The sequence below is a fragment of the Lineus longissimus genome, chromosome 5, assembly GCF_910592395.1.
Source record: "Lineus longissimus chromosome 5, tnLinLong1.2, whole genome shotgun sequence".
Taxonomy (NCBI): domain Eukaryota; kingdom Metazoa; phylum Nemertea; class Pilidiophora; order Heteronemertea; family Lineidae; genus Lineus; species Lineus longissimus.
The window spans coordinates 7,638,683-7,661,961 of record NC_088312.1 but is presented as its reverse complement, the minus strand read 5'-3'; the positions used below and the strand labels follow the sequence as shown (position 1 = coordinate 7,661,961).

General features: G+C 37.9%; 1 protein-coding gene across 46 annotated transcripts in view; it reads right to left on the bottom strand.

Moving 5' to 3' along the window:
• LOC135487566 (inositol 1,4,5-trisphosphate receptor type 3-like) overlaps window positions 1-23,279 on the bottom strand; it is a 169,343-nt gene that overhangs the window by 32,362 nt on the left and 113,702 nt on the right. For 39 of the 46 annotated variants that reach the window (XM_064771414.1, XM_064771416.1, XM_064771419.1 and 36 more), the window contains 14 exons: window positions 20,714-20,830; window positions 19,059-19,115; window positions 16,719-16,787; window positions 13,256-13,346; window positions 12,957-13,043; window positions 11,948-12,052; window positions 11,778-11,849; window positions 11,463-11,592; window positions 10,283-10,421; window positions 6,676-6,831; window positions 4,701-4,857; window positions 2,841-2,938; window positions 487-586; window positions 172-234 (listed from right to left, as the gene is read on the bottom strand). In XM_064771414.1, the coding sequence (XP_064627484.1) occupies window positions 172-234; window positions 487-586; window positions 2,841-2,938; window positions 4,701-4,857; window positions 6,676-6,831; window positions 10,283-10,421; window positions 11,463-11,592; window positions 11,778-11,849; window positions 11,948-12,052; window positions 12,957-13,043; window positions 13,256-13,346; window positions 16,719-16,787; window positions 19,059-19,115; window positions 20,714-20,830 (1,441 nt within the window). Of the gene's footprint in view, window positions 1-171; window positions 235-486; window positions 587-2,840; window positions 2,939-2,993; window positions 3,092-4,700; window positions 4,858-6,675; window positions 6,832-10,282; window positions 10,422-11,462; window positions 11,593-11,777; window positions 11,850-11,947; window positions 12,053-12,956; window positions 13,044-13,255; window positions 13,347-16,718; window positions 16,788-18,209; window positions 18,243-19,058; window positions 19,116-20,713; window positions 20,831-23,279 lie in introns of all 46 variants that reach the window. The other 7 variants (XM_064771389.1, XM_064771377.1, XM_064771386.1 and 4 more) reach the window with 7 other exon arrangements.

The window sequence follows — 23,279 nt, the reverse complement described above, 5'->3', positions numbered from 1 at the left end:
TATACAATGCCTCCCCTTTTCCCAATAATACGGGGGTAGCCCTATAGCAGTTTGCAATTCTGCTAACACGAATTCTTCCACAGTTTTCGAATCGTATTATGAAAAGTAAAATGGACATATTATTTTACAGTTAATGAGACAATAGAGAGATACAAGCTAAATGTAACTTACATTGACGGCAGCTCCCCTTTTGATTTCCTCCACCCGCATGGCCGTCTCAAATGCTCGGATTTGCTGCAAGATGGAGATCAAGAGTGAAATGTATTTGCGAGAGTATCGGGTTTTTTTCCATCACGGATTTTAAGTTGAGTATACAAAGATTCAGCAGTAAAGTGGAGAGTTCGAGTTGCTGAGACAGGACGGAAGACCTTAAAGCTCATCTCGACCCTCAATTTATTGACATTACTCAGCTTCCAGACAACACGCGTCAAGATGGGCGGAGGCAATACCGCTGGAAGTTCAGTATGTTTAAAACTGTGCTATTACCTGGAAGGCTTTTCTGCCTAATGTCATGGAACACTCGAGGTTGCGTGCTTGTTCTTCATTCTGTTTCTGTCGGGCTTCTCTCTGGGCCTGAAGGAGGCGCCTGCAAGCAATAAGTCATGAAAAAATTGGGTACAGCGGTGGAACATTAGATAGGGACAAGTGGCAAGGAATTCCTTTTGGTTTAAATACTGCACTGTAATGAGTAAATTTGAAATATTGATGGGGTGACTTTGATATAGCCTCTTCACGAGAAGCAGATCATTTTTGCAGTGGATGCAGTTTTTGACAACCTTTCTGATGTGTAGTCATGTGCATGTCTGTATCCTTTTGTTCGGCATCTAACATCGACTGTTCACATACATTGTAGCCATGTGCTTAAAATGTAATTCGTGGTGGTGAATTATTTGTAACCCATCGCCACATTGACTTACCGTGTTAGGTTTAAAATATCGGATGCTGAGCTAATGATGTCAACAAATTTGAGCGGAAACTGGCGTGTTACTGCATTCTGTTTAATCGGTACGTTTTTGTAGGATTAAATATCACGAAACGATTAAAACTGTGTTTCGTTATATACTTGGTATCGGTAGCTCCGACTTACTTTAAAAGACAAATGATGGCAAATACCAGTCCAACTAGCAACAGAAAAATTCTAGGTAGCATGAATGTTTATGCACTAGAATTTGCAAAATACACGTGTACTGGACGTATATCATTATTATTGTAAAGCCCACAGTTGTCTTGGGTGGGGCCAAATTCCAATAACCATGCAGTATATATAAAAGCTAGTAAAAAGATTGTAGCATTTGGTCTGTACATAGAGAATGTCGCCAATACACATACAGAAGCAGACACTGAAAAACAGCCTACTGACTAGACATACATTTACATGACTGTATATACAATATGCAGGCTACACTAAAGACACCACACCACACCCGATGAAATGAATACACTTCGTGACCTCTGTTAGAACATATTTTCATAGAATTGTTTGATTAAGAACAGAAAAATCTGAACTAGTCAACAATTCTTTTAAGAAGAGCCCGGAACAGCAACTGCTGCCAATGCCAAACTCGACAACTGATGAGGGTCACAGTAAGTGCTAATTCCTGGATGGTATACCAATAGAGAATATTTATAAGACAGAACCTTGCACCCAAAAGCATAACCCACGGCACTGAAGCGATACATGCCTCATGAATCCAAAGGTATAAATGTGCAGATAGAGTCAAAGATGTTCAGCCATTACTGTGTGAATATGCTCAGAAGAACAAGTTGATAATCCCAAAGATAGCTCGAAACCAATCCTTAAGGGCAAATGTCTGTTTAGAGTGATAATTATACACAACAGAAGCTGGAAGCCTAGAATATTGACAGGATTGTACAAAGCATGAACATACAAGTGAGGTATTTCTGTATCAAACGTGAAAATGTTTGTGATGTTGTGATCTGTCTTTGTTCTGAATCCCCACTCCATAAGGGTTTAAACTGGGACGAGATCTAAGTAAAGCTAAACGGACAGTATAGAAAGAACACTGAGGTCAGAGTTAGATACAGCACCTCCAGGAAGAGTTCCAAGCTCATGAGATCAGAACATATGAACATTATTGCGACCGCATCTAAACCAGTTCTTTTGTGTGGCATGTGGTACACTGCGCTCCCCGCAAAATGCACGCGCGCAACTGAAATTTTGCTTCGAAATTTCCAAATGGCTGTATTAAACTTTGAGGTTAGTAAACATACATGAACATGCCAGTGATAATTGTATGTAAGAAACCCTCACCATAAATCTGCTGGACATCACACCAATGCAAGGGCGTAGGCGCTGTTGGAATCTTATCTGGAGGCTGGGAGGTTGGGATGAATAGCCAGAATATTTCAGCAAGGAAGCCATTAAAATCCGTTAACCATATAATTATATAGACTAGGAGTGATGTTAAAAAAAACTTCGTGTTCCAAGGTCTGGTAAAAAATGGGCATCGTGTACCCGGCAGCGTGCACCAAGGAAAACAGGGTGTAGCACGTCATAGCAAAAAAGGCAAATATCATCAGAAGTACAAAAAGTGGCAAGATTAGAGAAAACTACATGTAGTGTAACGATGGTGGTGCAAAATAAAGTAAATGAGAAACCACATCGAGTTTCTTTTTTGTCACAGACATTATAATTTAACGTTTTAAAAACAGGGGACTTAAATTGGAACCAGTACTGATGATGTACTGTCGTTATGAGCTTTTTCAACATTTGGAAAAGTGACTCATCCATATTCAACCAAGCCTGCAGCTCCTACGCCCCTGCAAATTGAGTAAACACTAAAAAATTAGTAAAAAGGACCTGAGGGAAATAGTCTTACTTTTCCTTGATTGCGCCCACAGAGAGCTGCATTCTGTTTCTTATTGCATAGAAGAACACTTCCTCTCTGGAGGTTAGGAAGTACTTCAACAATGATGACTGAAATAGACCATTAGATAGCATTCTGTTAAAGAAGTTTATGTAGATGACTTACTGCTCCTTGATCGCGCAAACAGACATTTGCATTCTGTTTCTGATCGCATAGAAGAACACCTCCTCCCTTGTGAGTAGGAAATACTTCAACAGTGATGTCTGAAACAACATCGAATATAACAATAAGTTTTCATTACTTTTATAGTTTGGGCCCAGTTGTTCAAAACTACATTCACCTAACTGAAGGAAATAATGCTACTTACTTCTTTTGAAAAACTGGGCCCAGGAAGATGGGATGTTAGTAGAAAAACAAATTTGAAAACTAACTGAAACTTATTTGGTTAATGTATATAGAAGAGTTATATGTGCAAGCATGATCAAAAACTATTGAACCACTATTTGGAAGGACGGTTTCATTTATCAAGATGCAATAAAACCCGACCACTTAAAGAACAACCGACAAAAATAAAATTGTAAGTAGTCAACCTTAATTTTGTTAAGATCTACAGAAACTTTGCTAATAAATAATCAGTGGTGAGCATGTACCAGCTCACATGAATATAAACTAGCAAAGATTTTGACGTTCAAGCTGTGTGTCAGTCCCTTATACAAGACTGGAGGGCATGGCCTCCACACGAGCGCGCAGCCAGTAACGAAGGTTCTAAGTTAGAATTGCCACTTGTAGAATCACAAGCTGGGTTACTGATTCATGGCTTACTGACAGGACAAAGGGTATTCAAATTCGATATCCAACTTGATTTGTCAAATCTTCACCTCTGTTATCTATTTCGTCTCTAAGCGAAATATGTTAATAACCGAAGTACTGGATAACTGTATCGATCCAAACCAGAGGACGATGTAAAGACACAATAAACTCACATGTCGTATATAGACCATAGAAGCATTTTTTTTGTCTCTTTCTATCATGCGTGAATACCATAAGCCCCTGTCATGAAGCTATGAAATGTAGGTATCCCATCTTGATAAAAATATGGCATTCTATGTGCTTGCTCACTCGGTTGATGTATGTTACAGTGCTGCCAAGGCTGCTGCTGGAACAACATTCACCGAAGCCAAGTAACATAAGAGCTGATTAGATCTCCTTGCAGTAGCAGAAGAGACGTCACCATAGGGATACACGTTTTCCAAGTAAAGGAAAAGTAACTAGCCGTTGATGAAGATAAACATCGAAACAGCTTGCATTGGTAGACAAATCAGAACAGGAGGAAAGTCAGCATATTTCTGTTTCGGTCATATCCGCCTGACCAAACCAATCATAGTATGTGGTGTACATATACTATGACAGTGTGGTTAGTCACGGTTTGCTTAGATACATATAGATAGATTCAGGGCATGATCAACTTGCAAGCTCCTCATCTCTGCAGTGGTCGCAGTTTGGCGAACACAACACATTAATGGATCTCCGTCACCAGCCATGCCAAAGTGGTTTGGGAGAAAGGGCATGATTCAAAATGTCTGCAACGTTATCATACTTTCACAAACCGGTACAATTCAACATATTATTTGGTTCTTTGATAAGGTGAAGTATCCAGGAGGAAATCTTTCATCGGGATAATGGTAATGAATTCATGAATCCATAGGCTGACATTCTATGCTTGTGATTTAGCCTAGATTTCACAATAAATATAATCCAACGTTTCAGAGTCACATGATACATATCATAGTATTACATTTTGGACAAGGAAGGATGGTAGGAAGTATCAGGGAGACTTTGGCACGACTGGTAGCGGATTGTAAATGTGGTTACCTGAACATCTCTATTCGCGTTGAAGAGGAGTGAACACAGCAGTGCCAGTACCTCCCTGGTGATGTCATCGCTCGGCCGAGCAAGGTGAGGCAGGACCTTCAAGGCTACACCAAAGTTATTGATACATGCCTGAATGTCCCTTATGATCTTAACACCCCTAAAGGAAATAACACGAGTCACAGTCAAATAAACCAGTTTCCGAAGCCAAGCCAAGAAAAAGAGAATCTAAATGGAAAAGTCAGTAAATATTTAGAAATCTTCTTACAAATGATTCGATCTGATGTTAGGTGGGACATACACGACATACCTGAGGATATCTCGAAAAGACTTACTGTTCTGTTGAGCTAGCTTTACTTATATAACACATGCATTCAAAAAACAAATCGAGTCATTAAATTAAGTGTAATTCCATGATAATTCCATGTTCTTTTTTAATACAGTATGTCATCTATGCCAGAGGCCATTAATGCTTATATTGAATTGAGGTCATGACATTGCCAGCAAGCTAGGCCACAGAATACTCTAAACATGTTCAATATCTAAGGCTTTAATAAGCAGTTTAGCAATATTGCATTCATATCATATTCAAACAAGATTTATAACAAACACCAGCTACAGCTAAAACTTGGAAGTATAATAGATTGGTAGGATAACACATGGTGATTTACAGAGGAAACGATTAAGGATAGTTATAGCTAAGGAATTTATAAATCAAAAAGGAAAGGAAAGAAGAGTAGAATTCCCTTGGTGTTGGAGAGACTTAAAATATCTCTAAGACGGAGATTTTTTAAGTTAAAGATACCATAAAACAAAGAAAAGGAGAAACCAGCAATTCCAAGGGATCAAAATCAGCTTTGAAAATGGGATAAGAGAATTAGCGTAAGCCGAAATAAGTAAGGTGTCAGAGGAAATTGTAATGTTTGGAACGAGTTGCAGATAGAGAAGGTAAAATCTGATCAAGGTTAAGAACGACAGATTGGACATTACATCAGCATAGAGGTGAGTCACACGAAGAGGCCATTGCTGGGAAGAGTTTATACCCGGAGAGATGGTCGAGGCATCGGACTTAGGTAGTAGGAGATTGGCAAGGGAGTGGAGTAGAGTTGTACATTCGAAATATAAGGATTTTTTTGGGAAGCTGTCTGTACGTCATTGGTACGGGATCAGTGTCAAGCTCGAATAATTCAAGACTGTATTGGATACGTGATATGCAAAGCTCACATTGAGTGCTCTACATGTAAGTAGGAGATCTTGGAATAGATTGTAACCAAGATGTCGGAATGGCCACCAAAGTAATACCACATATCTAGGAGAATACACGTGGTGAGGCGAAGTTCGACAGGTCACTGTAGCGCTTATGGAACGTTGATTTCAGTACTTGATTTCAATCTTGGTTCTCCAGTTTACCCTTAATACATACAGGGTATTATATTGTACATATAAGAAAATACTGAAGAATTAGGTGAAGGAGAGGGTACTTGGTAAAGCGTTAATAGGGTGTCGAGCAAAACAAAAGCTGGTATCACTTTTTTTGCTGCAGGTTAGGTATTTAGTAGGGAAAGTGCACTTATGTTGTCAGCATTGCATGCTATAACATGTTAGATGGTCAGCATGATGGGTCTGACTTGTCTTTGCATAGCACTGGTCATGCAGTTTGAATAACTAGAACAGGACACAGAGGTAAGCTTAGGAGGCAAGCTAGGAAACAGTGTCATTTACACTCTGGAAGGGTTCTATGCTAGCGAGGACAGACAATGCAAAGGAAGCATGATGGGAATTAAGCATGAGACACTGTTGTGAGCATTATATGGTAGCCTGATAGCTAAGAAGGGAGTTGAAAGACAATACCATAGAGGTCTTAAGGCGGGAGGGAGAAACAGAAAGATGAGCGGAACCCTTAAGAAGGAGAAGACGAAGGAAGACATTGGGCAACACATTACTCCATCTCCTGATGACAGGGGTGGGTTTGTCTTACTTTCTAATCTTCCTCTCCTGAGTCCGGTTCTGCCAGTCCTCCGGGAGCTTCCTCTCTTCGTTATGAATGCAAGCCCTGAGCAGCTGAAGGCACCGCACGTCAAGGGCTTCCTCATCTGCTGAGTATGCGCTAACGCGGCGGTTCTTGGCCGAGATTCTGCAAAAAGGACCAACGGGTTAGCAAGAGGTGGAGGTGGTTTGGATTCCATCTGCAGGCTTGGGTTGGCAATCTTACCTGTTTATTTGATTCGAAAGGCTGATATGTTTGAACTATATACCAGAGCTGAGTAGGAATATGTTCACTGCATGACTATGGCACACCCGTATTTGAAGGAAACGGAAAGCATTTCATGTGTCCTGTATCTGTATCCTGGAAATATAACTTGATGAAGGAAGCAACGTAACACCGTCCTGTATTATGTGTCTCATTTTACATCAACATGTTTCTCTATTCACAACGTCAAAGAGGTTCTCTCCGTAACTGTTGTAGAACATTGTGAGAATGGATAAGTTTGGCCTTAACATAGTATCTGGGTTTATCGTCAAGTCCACTAGCGTTTTTGTTCGTTGATTTGATGTTAGTCATCTTCGAGGCACACAGTTGGGACAGTCGGTACAACAGTAAATACAAGTGGTTGGAAATACAATCACTGGTTTTAAAATGATTTCATGAGATTATCCTTTAAAATATGTGTAACAAAATCCTGTTCATGCAGGGCTAAACCAATGGTGCATGTACATTACACAGCCTAAATGCGCATGTGCCTAAACATTTTATATAACGTTGTCTATCAATGCATGTTTCATCGCTTAATCTATTTGTGCAATATGTACTTTAGTAGATGCCATGTGCGCCAGCAGCCCTCATGCGTAGGGAATACCAGTGTGGTAAACTATATGGAAAAGAGACATTTCAACTTCACTTAAATCAGAAAGTCTTAGGGTAGAATGTCGACCTGGTGCAATGAGGAAACTGTGCTCTATAACATGACTACGAGAAAGTCCTATGAACGCACTGAAAACTGATGTGAGAAATAATTGATATCAGTATAGCATCGCACAATTTTGAAAATCCTTTAGATACCTATACCAAGTAAAGCAGTGACTGCATTTATATTGTGTTGAAATACATGTTCATGTATATCATAATGAAATGTATTTGATGGTATCCAAAGGATGTTCCAATCTATGAGCGAGGATGGTGCATGAGCGCATGGACCTGGAGTGTCTGGAGGAGAAATAGGGAAATAGCTTGTATCTACAAGGTCTACTGCTTGCATTTGTGGTAGACGTTATAGCGAACAAGCATGGGAAGCATGTGGTATTGAAAGAGAATGGAAAAGGCAATGCAGGAAAGTGAAATATATAGGCTAATGGTTAGATAGTTTGGTGAGATGTAATGACATGTGTGATTCAGGGAACAGGAAATGGGACTATTAAACCACTCACCCTCCCCACCCCCTTTATGAAGGGAGTCATCGTTTGCAAATAATACATGTACATGTGTAATAGGGTCTCGTTTGGTCAGTTAGAAGTAATGTAGTAATTGTGATGAAAGTCTGCTACGACTTTACCATCTTCAATCCTGTTGATACCATAGAAAGAACTCTTTGTTTATCGAAGAACATGTGTACTTCAAAAACAAATCAACAATAGGCCAGCCCTCTGTTACAAATCCTGTTAGGGATTGGTAACATTGAAACTTCCACGAGTCCATTTATTTAGTAAAATTTTGGATCTCACAAAGGAAATTAAGACTATGTCAGGGAAGAGGAAATTGACAAAATAATACATATTTCATAATCTTTTTCGATTATTGAAATATTATCTTCTATAATTGCATTAATTTTAGCATCTTCTAATTGCTCATGACATTACGTTCTATGTCAAAATATTACGTGAAAATATGACACGAATAACGAGTTATTTCCTAGTTCATTTCAGATACTTACAGGAATGCGCCCGTTCTAAATGAGACGCTAATGACGCATGCGCAGAGAAGAAAGGAAACATTATGAATCGGTGGTTAAGTGTAATCTACTCACAGTAAATTCATAGCACTATGATTTCTACAATGATCTTTTTTGATGTTATCTAAAATGTTGCAGTAATGGATAAATCTATCTGGAGTAGTTCTTTAGTTCTTCGTGCCTAACTAATGACATGCTTGAAGATACTGTCAGCTAAGGCTATGATTCTCCGATGGGCTGGGTTACATAAAAGGTGTGAATATCAATGATAGACAAGGATATGTAGAAAGAGGATGGCAATGGGTTTAAGGTATTGTTAGTCAGTAACGAGAAGACTTGGTGTCAGGATAATGTCATAAAGGACTCTGATTCGCGAATTACAAGGTAATAAATTAATCTGTGATAAGATGGGATTCAGTGGATGAATTTTAAAAATGAAACGATGTCTAAACCGACTATAAGTCTAGAAAACTGTTCGGAATAGCCATGCTATTGTCACACAATATTTCGCTGACAGCAAGTGTTCTTGTGAAGACACATACTGTAATGTAACCGCCAAATCTCCGCTAGCCTTTGCCGATTCGAAAATTAAGAGATTTTAATACAGCAGATAAAGTTGGCGTTTTACAGTATAAGTGTGTCTTCACAACCTTATTGGCCGACGGAGCGTAAGCAGGTACATGGGTAGAAGGACGTTGCAACATGTACAATGACAAACATAGAGTAAGCAGTTTGGGTAGTTTTGTAGATGAGATAGAGTTTTGCATTTGGGCTGATGACGAGGGCAGTTTTACAAACGACGAGTTGTAGTTCAAAGTTGTCATTCACAAATGTATCAAAATAATTAAAATGTATTACATGTAGGTATACTTATTTAGAAATACTTGCAGTGTTAAAAGTACTATACTAACAACCGAATCGCAGTGCAAGGGACTGAAGGGCTGAGTCCTTTTACCAAATAAGTCCGAGTATTTGTACTTAATTGCTGAATCTGATTTCTCAGGTCATTTTCCAAGGTTTGTTTTATCCTCGTAATTTCACCTCTTTTAACAAGCATCCACCTTTCTATGAAACTTGTTACCAACTTTGTTCATGGTTTAACAACATTAAACCTTTATTTTTATAATTGCATGCTCTGAATACAATGCCAATGTTTGTCCATCTAAGTCTACTGAAGGTTATGACAATTTTTAAAGAAGAGTCAATTCAAATCAATATTCATCAGTTCTTTTTTAATTATCATCTTTGGTTTTTTAACAATCAGTTTTTAAGTGGCACTAGACACACTTGTATCAATCAGTAATATCGAATATCATACTGGAGCTTAAAATCGTTTGTAATATGTATTAAGTTAGATGATGCGTTAGTGTCACTTTATTTTCGTATGATACATTTCAACTGCTGCAAAAAAACACAATTTTTTTTTTTTTTTTTTTTTACTCTTTATTAACAACAGAACATACATATACAGGTACAACAATACAATGATACAAGAGCTGTTTTTATCTATTTTTTAAATTCTTGATATACGCCTATTATAGCACCATGTTAGTTCAGGAAATATTAAAAACGTTGTCGTCATTTTTCATTAAACCATTTTAAATTTCAGCCATTCGTTATAAGGTTTATTGTACTTACTCTAATTGATGTATAAGTTTGTCGCATAACCTGTACTTCTCCTCTACCTGTTTCTCGCTGCTTCGTATGAAACACTTGAGATGACTCTGAAACTCTTCCCCGAGAGGGAGATCCTCGTCACCACCAATAGTCGTGTACTCTGTGGCAAAGAAACCCAGAATGGAATGTTATGCAGAAAAAAATGAAAATGAAATGTAAACGTGGTGAAAAAGAACTGCTGTGCTATCACTTGGCACTTTAGATTGATGTTGTACCTTAGATAAGTCTTGACTTTTCACATAGCGGCCACAATAAATGGCCGAAGAGAAGAATACATATTGTATGGTGACTGCAACTGCATGGAGTGTATTTAAATTACGCTACATATTTCCTCAGAGATTCAAACTACAGCTTGGGTAAATAAATAGATAACATGGTGTTTTGATACCTAGATACCAATTATTCTATTTTATTGATAAACTACAGTGAGAATTTTGTATATTGAACTAAAACATGGAACCATCTGCTAAAATGAATCAATAAGAAATCAGCTTTTGACTTGAAAGAAAACTAGAAAATAATGGTGTGTTCAAGGCCAAACAAATGTGTTCCATACAAGATGATAAAGCTTTTATCAATCGAATCAATACATTTTCAAACTAATAAGGAATAAGGAATCTCGATTTTAGTCAGGGGCAGATTTAAAAAAGTGTTTGTCGAATTCTGATTGTTTCATTACAATTCAAATGCACAATAACATAATATGTGCTTACAAGCATTCAATGAAAAGCCTAATATGGCTCGAAGTATGAAATCGATTAATGAGGCAGAAATATTTTGATACATCTTTCATATCTGATTAGAATAAATTGCATAATATAACCTTCGCACAGAAATAAAGCCACATATAATTCTTATTTTTCTCTATTTCATGCTCTGAGTACCTTTCTCGTTTTCACTCTCTGTGGTAGTAAAATGAAAGCAAATTATATTAACAAATATTTTTGTAGATGTGGTTTATATTTCGTTGTAATCTGAAGCTCAGGTCCTATAGATGAGTAACACAGTTAAACGACACGTATACAGGTTGATTGAAGCTAAAAGTCACATGGACTGCGGTACCGATACCAGTACATATATTTTCCTGAATGACAAACAATGGTGTTATCAATGAATCAGGAAAAAAAGATATCGAACTTACCTCTTTTTGACCTGTATTTCATCTGCGCAGAAACAGTATTGTGACCACCATACAACAAGCTGCAGTTGACGGCAAAGGTCCGCAGCTTGGCATTCAGGTCAAGTTCATTGGCATAGTAATTCATGTTACCCTGTGGAAAGATTTCGATTATGAAAAGTATACGATATACTAAGATGTAACTCGATTGTCATACTGCAGTGTTTAAGTAAGAGGGCAACAACTGCCGATTTCATTTGCTTGAGTACATGATATTCAAAAATACTTAATTTCTTGAATCAAGGGTTTCTGACAGAATAAAAGTATTCGTTAACGTACCAGTTTTATCTGTGCTGTGGTGTCTTCGAAGTTCCTTCGCGTGCCAATCTTCTCAACGATGTTCTCCATTGCCTGTCAAATGAAGGGAAAATGATCGTATTTCAGGTGCTGGATAAACCACTATGAGGAAGGAATTTATAGAAGTTTGTGACATGACAGCAGCTACTTACGCTATTTGGAGTATCTGATAGTGGGATGATGGTGGTCAATGAGGAGATCATTGTCTTCAGATACTCCGGGTTCACCATCACAGGGCACACAGCTTCGTTCAAGTTCTGCAAGAAAACACCAGAGTATGAGAACTATGGACAATTGAGATACTCTCCTGTTGAATTAGATCAATGAATGTATGGTTGGGTGATTGATCATGCATGAGCCGGGGGGGGGGGGGGGGGTTGAAAGTAATGTTTATTGACCTAGATAAACATCATTAAGCCTGGACTGCATTTTTGATACCAGTAAGTTTAACGAATTGGATTAAAGCGTGTTACAGTGTCCAGAAACATTGTATGAAATCGATATTAAGTTGTTGAGTTGGTTCTTTCGGATCTCTCTCGGACTGGCTGTCACTATTCTTATAAACCGCCAGGTCAAGATTTACAGCCTCTGGAGGGGCAAACCTAACGTTAAACTGGGTATCGGCTGATGGTTTATCCCACTTTATTCTAACAAACATCTCGTATCCACCGCGCAACGTTACATGGTAGCAGAGCGTAGTTACATGGTATCCACCGCGCGACGTTACATGGTAGCAGAGCGTAGTTACATGGTATCCACCGCGCGACGTTACATGGTAGCAGAGCGTAGTTACATGGTATCCACCGCGCGACGTTACATGGTAGCAGAGCGTAGTTACATGGTATCCACCGCGCGACGTTACATGGTAGCAGAGCGCGCGGCATTACATGGTAGCAGAGCGTAGTTACATGGTATCCACCGCGCGACGTTACATGGTAGCAGAGCGTAGTTACATGGTATCCACCGCGCGACGTTACATGGTAGCAGAGCGTAGTTACATGGTATCCACCGCGCGACGTTACATGGTAGCAGAGCGTAGTTACATGGTATCCACCGCGCGACGTTACATGGTAGCAGAGCGTGCGGCATTACATGGTAGCAGAGCGCGCGGCGTTAATTCACAATTGGGTTATCATGAATCATTGGAGAACGTTCCCTTACCACAAGCGCTGTGGTCAGATTGTTGACAAATTCCTCTTCTCCTTGATACAGATCTGGGTCTGGCTGGTAGAACTTGTCAAAGAATGTCTGAAATGAATGGATACAATCATTAATTAATTAATTGTTTTGCGGAGGAGAGAGATGGCCAAAATAAGAATTATTGAAATAAGAAACATTGGGATGACGAGGACAGAGGCACTAATCCAAACAATTTGATGCCAAGCACTTTAGTTTGAGATAACTTTTTCATTCAAACAAATCAGGATCCAAGGGTTGTAAGAATCAGTTCTGTTACTTACTTCAAGGAAAGGCATGACTGCCTCGTAGAAGTAATGAAGAGCTGCATGGGCCGTTGTTTCAGCATCCTGAGTATCCTCCATCGAAGTAGACCTAACATACAAAGGGAGTCACAATCAAATTAAGGTAACACTTGTGGTTCGGAATATTGTCACGCAAGGTTCGATCATTTCTGGGGCAACTCTACTACAGCTGGTCTACTTGTTGTTCAGGAAGCAACAACCAAACCTGTTAATAGGAGTGAAGGACTACTTGCATTTGGTTCACCTATATATAAAAAAGGAATAAATCATATAATTTCATGGTATCAGTCGTTCGTTGAGGAAATGTTTTTAACTGTGTGTATAAGGGAAATTTATTGTTGACGATATTTTCAAAACTATATCGGTCAAGCCCATGTCAGAGGTATGTGTAGTACTACGATCGATGGGGTTGAGATTGAACAGTGAGAATCACACTGTAAATGAACGTGTCTCATGGTTGAGTCCTTGTTTTAATTGATACAACTGATAAATCTAAATGGCCAGTTCGACCTACGATGTTTGCTGGTTAGATATAATGAAGTTCTATGTGTAAGACTTGAAACTCAAAAGTCTACGTCAGAAGTCTCAGTGTTAATATATTCTGGCGTATTTACATGGTTAGTTCTGTATAATTTATCTATACTCAACAAGTACTTGATGACGGATTTAACATAGCATGATTAAACATACATGTATCATTTGTATTATAAGATTTTGTTTTGTGGTTTACATTTATGTTTTATTTAAAAGTAGGGAAGACATGCGGCATCATGCAGGTTGGGATGGGTTAGTACATTTGTATATGCTACTTTTGACAAATATTGAGACATTTTACAATACAGTACCATTTGACATGTTTTAGGTCGTCTACCATTCTACCACATCCGTATTGGTGCTTGTTTGGTGTACAATTTGGTGGAAGGAAATGGGAATTCACAAAGGGATGACAGGATAAATATTTGAGGATGAAAAACTCTATAAAATGTATAGAAATGTTACATTTAGATAATCACTATAGGAAGATGTATTTAGGTGCGTAGTTTACAACACTGAAGGGGGTTCGAGGGAAGGGCATGGTTTACTCAGGCAGTAAGGAAGAAAGGTTGTCCCGGTAAAAAGAAGAAAACCGACAGCCAGGCGACTGATTTTACAATTTAGTCATAGACTTTGTTTGCTACATTATCAATCTTTTCTTAAAGCATTTGGAGGCGAATTCAAAATACTTATATTGAAAAATGATTACTTATGTTATCACCAAAATATGATAAAGGTCGTTAATCTGTTTATCGTAAAAAGAAAGTTTTGTAACCATGTTCTTTTAATCGAGATAATTAATGAGCTTATATTTAAAACATCAATGTAGCCTTCACAATGCTTATCCAAAGATTGCTTCGCGGCCAGAAAGCAATTTTTCAAGGATATTATGAAGAAAGAAATTCCTTAGCATTACCTCGATAAACTTTGCCGAACTCGAATACATGATGGTTTCAAATGAATTGTAAGAACACATTGGATCAATATCGGAAAGATATTAGCCAGAATTTATTTTCCGACACCAAAGCCAAAACCAATTACCTTATCAAACAGATCGTTTTTGGTTTAACTTTTTTCAACGTTAATAATTTTAGTTGTTGCCATGGTTGCCATGCAAAATGCACACATACATAGCACACGTGCATGCAGTCGATTGAATAAGGAAAAGGCACCCATAACCGAAAAAGACTGGACAAAATTGTGTGAGTGGTAATACATGCATAATGTAACATGCAAAATAAAGCAGAAACAAGGTCGAGTATTGAGGTCAAGGTCAGCTGTAGTTTCTATGGTGATTGCACCATCTACCAGGTCAGGTCATTACAGTCTTTAAAAATGTGCGCATGCGTAAGGTAAATGAGAAGATCGTTGGATAAATGGACTTCTATGATCACAAGCAGGAAACTAGGAATAGTGTTTGCAGACAACGACTAATCATCACATTTGAAGAATTCGGTTCTCATTATTTATGTAAGGTATATTGTACCATGCACTAGGTGGCGAAATAAGTTGATAGTTTCCATAGAATTGAAGAGTTAAATACTTTTCAACATAGATACTAAGATATATTGTCTGGCATGCGACTTCACATGATTTTCGAGGTCATGCAGCCATGGCTTTTTTACCATCATACAAGAAATACTCCAACATGCACTTGCATTGAGAAATTATATGCTGTCAATGTAAATTCCGTGCAATCATCTCTGTATTTGGAAAACGTAGCAAACATAAGCAACAACTTAAACAACTTTCAAATCGATAAGGCATTAGTTTCATGTAGTTAGGCAACACTCCTCTATATAGCCACCTCAGTAAACAAGCATGTACTGAAAGATCTATCCATTAAAACTCAGCATTTCCAGGGTAGGGGATACTCTCTATTGGTTTCATGCCAACACCGAGGACTTCTGAATGGTTTCTGGGGGAGATAATGGCAATTCACATTGTCTCCAAATTCTGAGACCTGCGATTTTAAATTCTCGCATAATTCTCGAAAAGAAAGCACTTTGTTATATTTTCAAATGGCATCGTGAAAACTACATACAGTTCACAAATTAGTCCAATATTCAATTGATTTGATTTTGATTCTTGGAAGATATTTATATGTTGATATGAAACGCTAACAATTATTGAGGCTTGTAACAGGTTGGGACATTAGGATTGGATCAGGAAGGGCTAACACCTGGATGATAATGGTGTTGTATGTGATTGGTGTTGATATTGTAGTCTAGTGTTGTGATAACATTTATCATCAATGGAGAATTTAAAAGTCGTTGTACTGGAAATGCTGAACGCATGCTGATCCTCGCCATCATATGTACATTGGCTAACTTGAACGGAAATTAAACATAATGAATTGCTTTGATGAGTACGCATCTATAACCACAATCATCTCCTTGTTACCACTGCGTCTCGAAATAAAAATTGAAAATAAATTTAGTACGCCATTCAGTCATTGACCATAGGGACAAACATATCATGCACTCATCTGTCGGATATTGCCGAGCTCCAACGGAGTTTGTCGACTACACCCGATCATGGCCGAAGGCTCTCCACGTCAAGATCCTTCGAAAATGACCAAGTTATCTCCCGGATATGGTCGAGTGGCTCAATACTGCAGGTGCAATGCCACCAAAGCTATTGGCATCCACTCAGCATTGTTACTTTTGACGAGGCAATGCGCACTCCCTCAGACACGATGTCTGATGTACAGCTTTATAAAGGTCAGTCATCTATAAATGGCAGTGAAGATGGACACAGGGAGTGCGAACTGCCTGTTTTACTCAACATAGCCGAGTTCATGTAGTCCCCGATAACTACCGAGCCTGACCGATGAACGCCGAAGGAGATATGAAGCAGACAGTTGAGGTTACAGTCCTAGATTAGGACAGGTCGAAGATATACTTGCATTGTTCCAAGGCTTGTTCTTGACCCTGAGTCACATGTACATAATAGCACACATGTGTCTGAATGGATGCTGTATAAAGAGGATAGAGGCTTAAAATTTGGCCAGAGGAGAGACTATAAAATACTTGTCCCATGGACCACGGCGTTATCCAGTGGAGATAGTTGTTTTCTTGTAAACAGAACTAGACATAGGACGAATTTACCAATACTTACTACTAATCATTTTGCGCTGCTCTTTTGTGTTTTCAACTAACGATGCTACAGTTCAGAGATAGTGATGAGAGTTTTTTAAACTTTAAGTTTAAGAAAAAAATGTAAATTAAAGTTGAAAATGTAAAATTAAGAGAGTGAATGACTGTGTTTTTTCTAATCGTGCTGAGTCAACCAATGTCGTCATCAAAGCCGGGGAGGTCCGATTCGAAAAAAAAGAACAGGAATCTCTACATGAAAATGATGATAAAACCTGCATTATACTGATCACTCTACCTCTGGAAATGAGACGGACCATGCAAATCACTCATCGTGATCAAGACAAATTGTCGTAATGCAGGCGTAGCATAAGAAACTCTCTATATAAAGTATAAACTCGTGACTGGCACGTTCTATGTTACTTTAAGTGAACTAGCCCTTCTATAATCAAATGCTATTCAGAGAGGAGGCAGATAAAATTACCCTGTGTACCCAGTTCTGCGCATGATAGAAAACGTTCACATATTTAATGTTGTCGAAAGAATTACAATCATCGTGATATTGATAGCGTTTATGACATTTAAAACTGTGACTGGTTATAAGGGATACATCATTTACTTGTACGATGCATATACCACTATTGTTAATGATGGCAGAGAAAACAGAAGAAAGAACTTGTTACAGCTCGAGCTAGGATTCTCACCTTGGACATCCGTATACTACGACAGAAGGACCCAACGATATAACTATGGGACCTGGGCCGATTGTTCAAAACAAGTTAGTCACTATTTGAACCGAAGAAGTTAGTAACTGAGACCCTGGGTTTATGAGTAGGTCGAAGCATGATGGTTACAATCATTCAATAAAGTCTAGGGCTGGCGGTGAATGAACAGCATCCAACATAGACAATGTTATTCTACAATACTAATGTCGCTATACAATACTAAAAAGAGTATCACGATATTGGGAAAGCACCCTCTTAACGAGCCAGTACTCCTGAGTTAATCTTGGAGATAAATTCCTCTTTCTGTCTTAATCTAACTCTCATAAGATGGCTGATTATTATTAAAAGTGAAGATATAGAAACTTTAAAATGATGCAACACAAGTGAATCTAGATGCTCATGATTTTAAGAATCTTACAGTTAACGATCGCTCCCGAATAGATAAAGGGGGTTACAGATAAGGCGGTTAATGAAAGAACGCGCAGCATTGTTGGCTAAAAGGGCTCATTCAGATGGGAGGAATAACAACTAGTAGAATTGGATAGAAATGACAAAGATAGAAGAGCATGATGGACTCACAGGTCTTGTTTCATCGGATCGGGAGCTGGGCCACTTTGAGAGAGGAGAAATACTACTGGTGAGAGGCATGTACTCGAGTAATGGGTTGAATAACGAAGTAGGTGATACCAGCCCTTGGAATAAAATGTAGTTCAAAAAATGAAGGTGAGTAATTCAGTGTGTTGGATGTGTACATTATGTCTTTATTTGTGTATGTGTCGATAATATAGGTAGGTTGTGGAGGAACAAAGCGAACATAATCAGTCATCCTGTCTCATAAAATAGGTCACAAGACTCTAAACCTCGTCAAAGCCGAGAAGCAGGACGACACTTAAGCAACAGAAACTACTGGAAGGTTGGAAACAATAAATCAAAAATCAAAACTTTGCCAAGTGAGTGATTTCAAGCTTTTCTGATGACATCTGAAACTCGCATTGAGCACTAATAAACTGTGCAGTGGCGAACTCAGAACAAACTCCACAAGGATTAGTCTGTGGTACAAGGCTGTGCTGATGTATTTACAGAGCCGATGAATTAGGAAGCTGGCAAAGCACTCAGTTGACACATTTAAGAGAATTTTAAGGAAATAGGAAAAGATCCCAAAGAAGTTGTCAATGTGTTTAAAAACAACAGGCTGCTTGGACTAGTTGCTTTTCTGGTACATGTCTGACTGTAGGTGCGTACAAATTCTTCACTAAAAAGCATGTATATTACAATAAGATATAACTATATGGTTTTAAACGTACATAAAATGAGAATAACGTGGCATGGAACGCTACAGATACAAATAAGAAACAAATCGACGGTTGACAAGACTATCATGTAATACATGAGTGTTAGCATAATGCATATAGACGACTAGTTACTCACTTCACGTCGCCATCTGAACTTGGGGACAGAATCACTTGATCCTGTTTCCCCCCTGTGCTGAAAGCAATGTACTTGGCCAATTAAAATGCCAAACAAATCGTCGAAGCTTTGTCTACTTACAATATGAACCAATAAAAAGGGATTTCTCGCACGCTTTTAATATGATTTACTCTGCACAACCTAAACACAATAAGATTGAGTTTCTTTTAAAAGCTGCCTTTAAACAACTATCGTCAAACATCAATGTCAAGTTATCCACAAGCTTACTTTGCTTAGAAACATTTATGAGTATAAAACAAGACTGCCGAATTGCTAATGGGTATACCATTTGGTGTAGTACCTATTTTCTGGGTAAACCTTGATGATCAAAACAAGTAGACCTATCATATCTTTTGGAAAACCGAGCACTCTAGTACGATAAAGTACTAAAGATGGTCTTGTTAGTATTTGCAACTACACTTGGTAGGCCTGATTGCAATTTGACTTATCGCCAAAGACTCCTTTGACTGAAAATTGTTTATGATATTACTTTCTTCACACCATTTAAATCTCATCGGTTATAAGATGGATCGACTTAATCTTATTAATTCGATCTGCTAGAAATCACCTTGCAGATTATATTTGACTGGAAAATTGTCAGTCACAATATATTATATATTACTATAGGCATAAGTAACAAACAAAAAGGCGGTGGAAGGGATACACAAATAAGGGTTTAGCAAAAAATATCATTCTGCAATCTTGACGATCAGCTTTGTGAGCCAGTAACAATGGGACCTCGGAGTGAAAAAGTAAGGTAAATGTGTATTTTTCATGATGTTCACCAAACATACTATTCAATTTGTGAGATCAATATTGATTACATGTAAACCAAAAGAAAATTGTTTGAACTCACTTCCTTTTTCAAAATTTACATCGGCCCAATTTTTCATTAAAAAAAAAATCAAATTTGCAGGAGGATAGTGACACTAATTTGAAAGAGTTACATCATGGTTCAACACATTTGACAGAGGTATGTTGATATGTGATGGTTTATGACAATGTTAAAATCTCTTTAGGTAATATAATATTTTGGGCTCATCAAGTAATCATGTTAAAAGAAAGAACGAGATACGTTTAGCCAAATCAAGATATATACTTTGTTCCGAAACCGATAGTGGCATTTGAATAATAATGAAAAGGTGTGTTTGATAGAGGAACTCGGTTTTAATGTAATTGTAAATGCCGTTTATAGGATTGGTTCTAACTACATAGTAAAATAAATTTATTCATAACAACTTACCACCTTATATTTGTAATTTATATCCAAGTTATTTTTTATTTAAGAAAAAATATAACAGATTTTGTGTCATTTAAATCATTTGGCTAAAGGTGCCATGCTGAAAAGCCAACAGAATTAGTTAAACGTTTTATTGGTGATATATTAGGATATGAAAAGAATTTATTATGACAATCATGTTTTGACAGATTTATATGCAAGAACCAAATGGTGTATGGAAGCTCTTAAGATATCAGTATCGTCTCTCCTGCAACAAAATGTATTACTTTCCAGCTTTGGTCAGTCATTTTTCGGTAACTTTCGGTAATTTTAGTATGACAAACAATGTTCCATACGAACGCAACAGCAATATAGAAGACGTTGCTAAGCTACTTACATTTTGGGAGGAGGCTGCTGCAGTAGACGCCCGACCTTCTCAAGGTCCATGGCATCAATGAACTCCGTCAACTTCTTGGCTTCGTCCGTGATCTTCTGAATGTAGGACCACACGGAACTGGAAAACAGACAAAAAGTGTTAGGCATCTCCTGGTATAGATGCTATCAATGGAGTTATCTTGGAAATAGGCCAGACAGTGTTCAACTTGCTACTCTGCATGAAGAAACAGTGAAGACGATTATCTAAAGCAACTTTGAATAGATTTCAGTAAATTATCATGGTGTTTCAATTGTGTTGTTTTGTTTACTTCAAACTTTATAGTGAAGTGATTTAAATTTATTGGAGTTTATCAGTTCTGTTTAATCATTACCGGTTATTTGATGTGGAGAGTAAAATGAATATTCCATTAATCATTATAACCATGTTAACCTCACAATTCACGTTATTTTTTCATGGACCATTAAAGAGAACGAAATAATTCCTATGAACGAAAGAAGCACAATGCGTTTGATATCTTTCGAATTGGAAGAAGACTTCTAACTTCTAACGAATTATACAGAATGGAAGTTGAAAGCCATGAATATCACGAAAATTGTAAGAAAAGAGATTAATCCATTTATTAAGATATGAAAAACAATCTTATTCATCAGATATTCTCCTGGGGCTATGACTTGGGCATCTGAGTTACACTAGTGTGAGGCCTATAGTTTATTTAGTTCTCCTAGTGCTGCAGAAGCTCACACACTCTGTGTCAAAGCACATTTTGGGTGATTTTAATAAAGACTAATAAATGCTTATACATGTTTAAAGTTTGTACAGAAAGGTCCAGAGTAAATGTAAATGAAGTCTTCAGTGAATGCATTCATGATTCTTTATAATTATTACACTATCTGAAGCCAATGTCAGTGCTGATCTGGTCCCTCGCGTTGAGAGGAGATTCTGGTCCGCAGTTATATAATCGTGCAATCTCATTCCTAACTTAAAAAAGATCTGAACTTGAAACTTTAAATCTGAAGACCCCTAATATTGTCCCTAGTTGTTGATCGGAGGAAGATTTGGCACATAAAAGGATTACATCTATCTAAAATATACAACATAGAGATCAATATATACATTGAAAACTTAGTATGCTTTATTCGTGCTTATGCGTTGGGTTCAGGGTGTGGGGATGTGTAATTAAGGATGGGGTGTGTCGTTGTTGTGCTGAGGGTTCAACCTCGTGTCAAATGCATCAACTTTGTGTCACAGGGTCACTCGTGTTTGTGTGTTACAAACACCGCAACTCTGTGCAGTCATTGGGCAAAGCAGAACTTTGCTGATTCGAGGTCCCATTTGTGAAGGAGTGTGAGAAGAAATACATGCATATATCTTTAGGATCTTTCACAGATAATTGTACAGCAGCGTTCTTTTAAAACTAAAAAGATGAGCACAATCACAATTAAATATTCGCTATTTTCTACACGTTCTCATTTCACATATTACTTGACTGAACAGGAACCGTATTTTTTGTGCCTCCTTGTTTCTCCTGAATTGGAAAAGGCTTGAGAGCAATGTATGATGTTGTATAAATGACAGATTTAGAGTTCTGTACGTAGTGTATAGTTCCCTTTATGGTTAAGATGCACGCCGAGCAAAATGATTTAAGAGATTTGGGAAGGTCTCCATCTGACAATTACAAATTCTATTGACACCAACTAAGTAGTCAAATTCGATGAGATATTGGGACTACCTTGTCAAAGCACACCACAGTCACAAAATTGGGTTGCTACTGCAGGCACGATCCGTTGAATAAAGGGAGAAAATCAAAACAAATAAAATTGAGATGTACAGACATGCAGTGAATGGGCCGAAGACGGGTGAGAAAGAATATAAAATTTGTTTTCGTGAGGAGGATCTACATAACTGTGAATCACTCAGTGAAGAAATATTCGGACATCATCACCCCATTTATAGCATCCAACCCTTATTTGGAACCAACCCCTTGAAAATCCTTCATGATTTTATGTACGGAAATGACATTGTGTTCAGTAGACCTCCTCAAGAGTGGAAATGTTTCAAGGATATAACTTAAAGCATGTGATATCCAGGGCATACGTATGTAGACGGATGGTGTTGAAATGATACCTCAACCCCAAAGTTTTGTATTACATCTTAAAACAAGGGTTTGGCGTTTTTCATTGATTGCGAAATTACTCTCAGATAAAACATGTTAGATCATTGCTTGATTTCTTGATAGTGGATGTCAAGATTTATTATTAATTTTAGTTCCTAGCTTTTAGAATCCGAAATTTTATCAAATGGAAAAAGAGACAATCACACTTGCTGAATTCCGCAATCAACGAATGGAAACATTCAAGGTGTTGGTAATATACAAACACAGGGGTACAAAGAACATGTACATACATGGTTATAACTATGCCCCAATTGGAGCCAACAGATATCATTCACACACTCCAACCATTAAGGATTATGGCATAATGATAAACCATCTACGCTATTCTAGTCTACTGCGCATGCCCTGTTTAAACCTTTGTCATATTTGTTGTGATTGGTCGACTTACTTTGA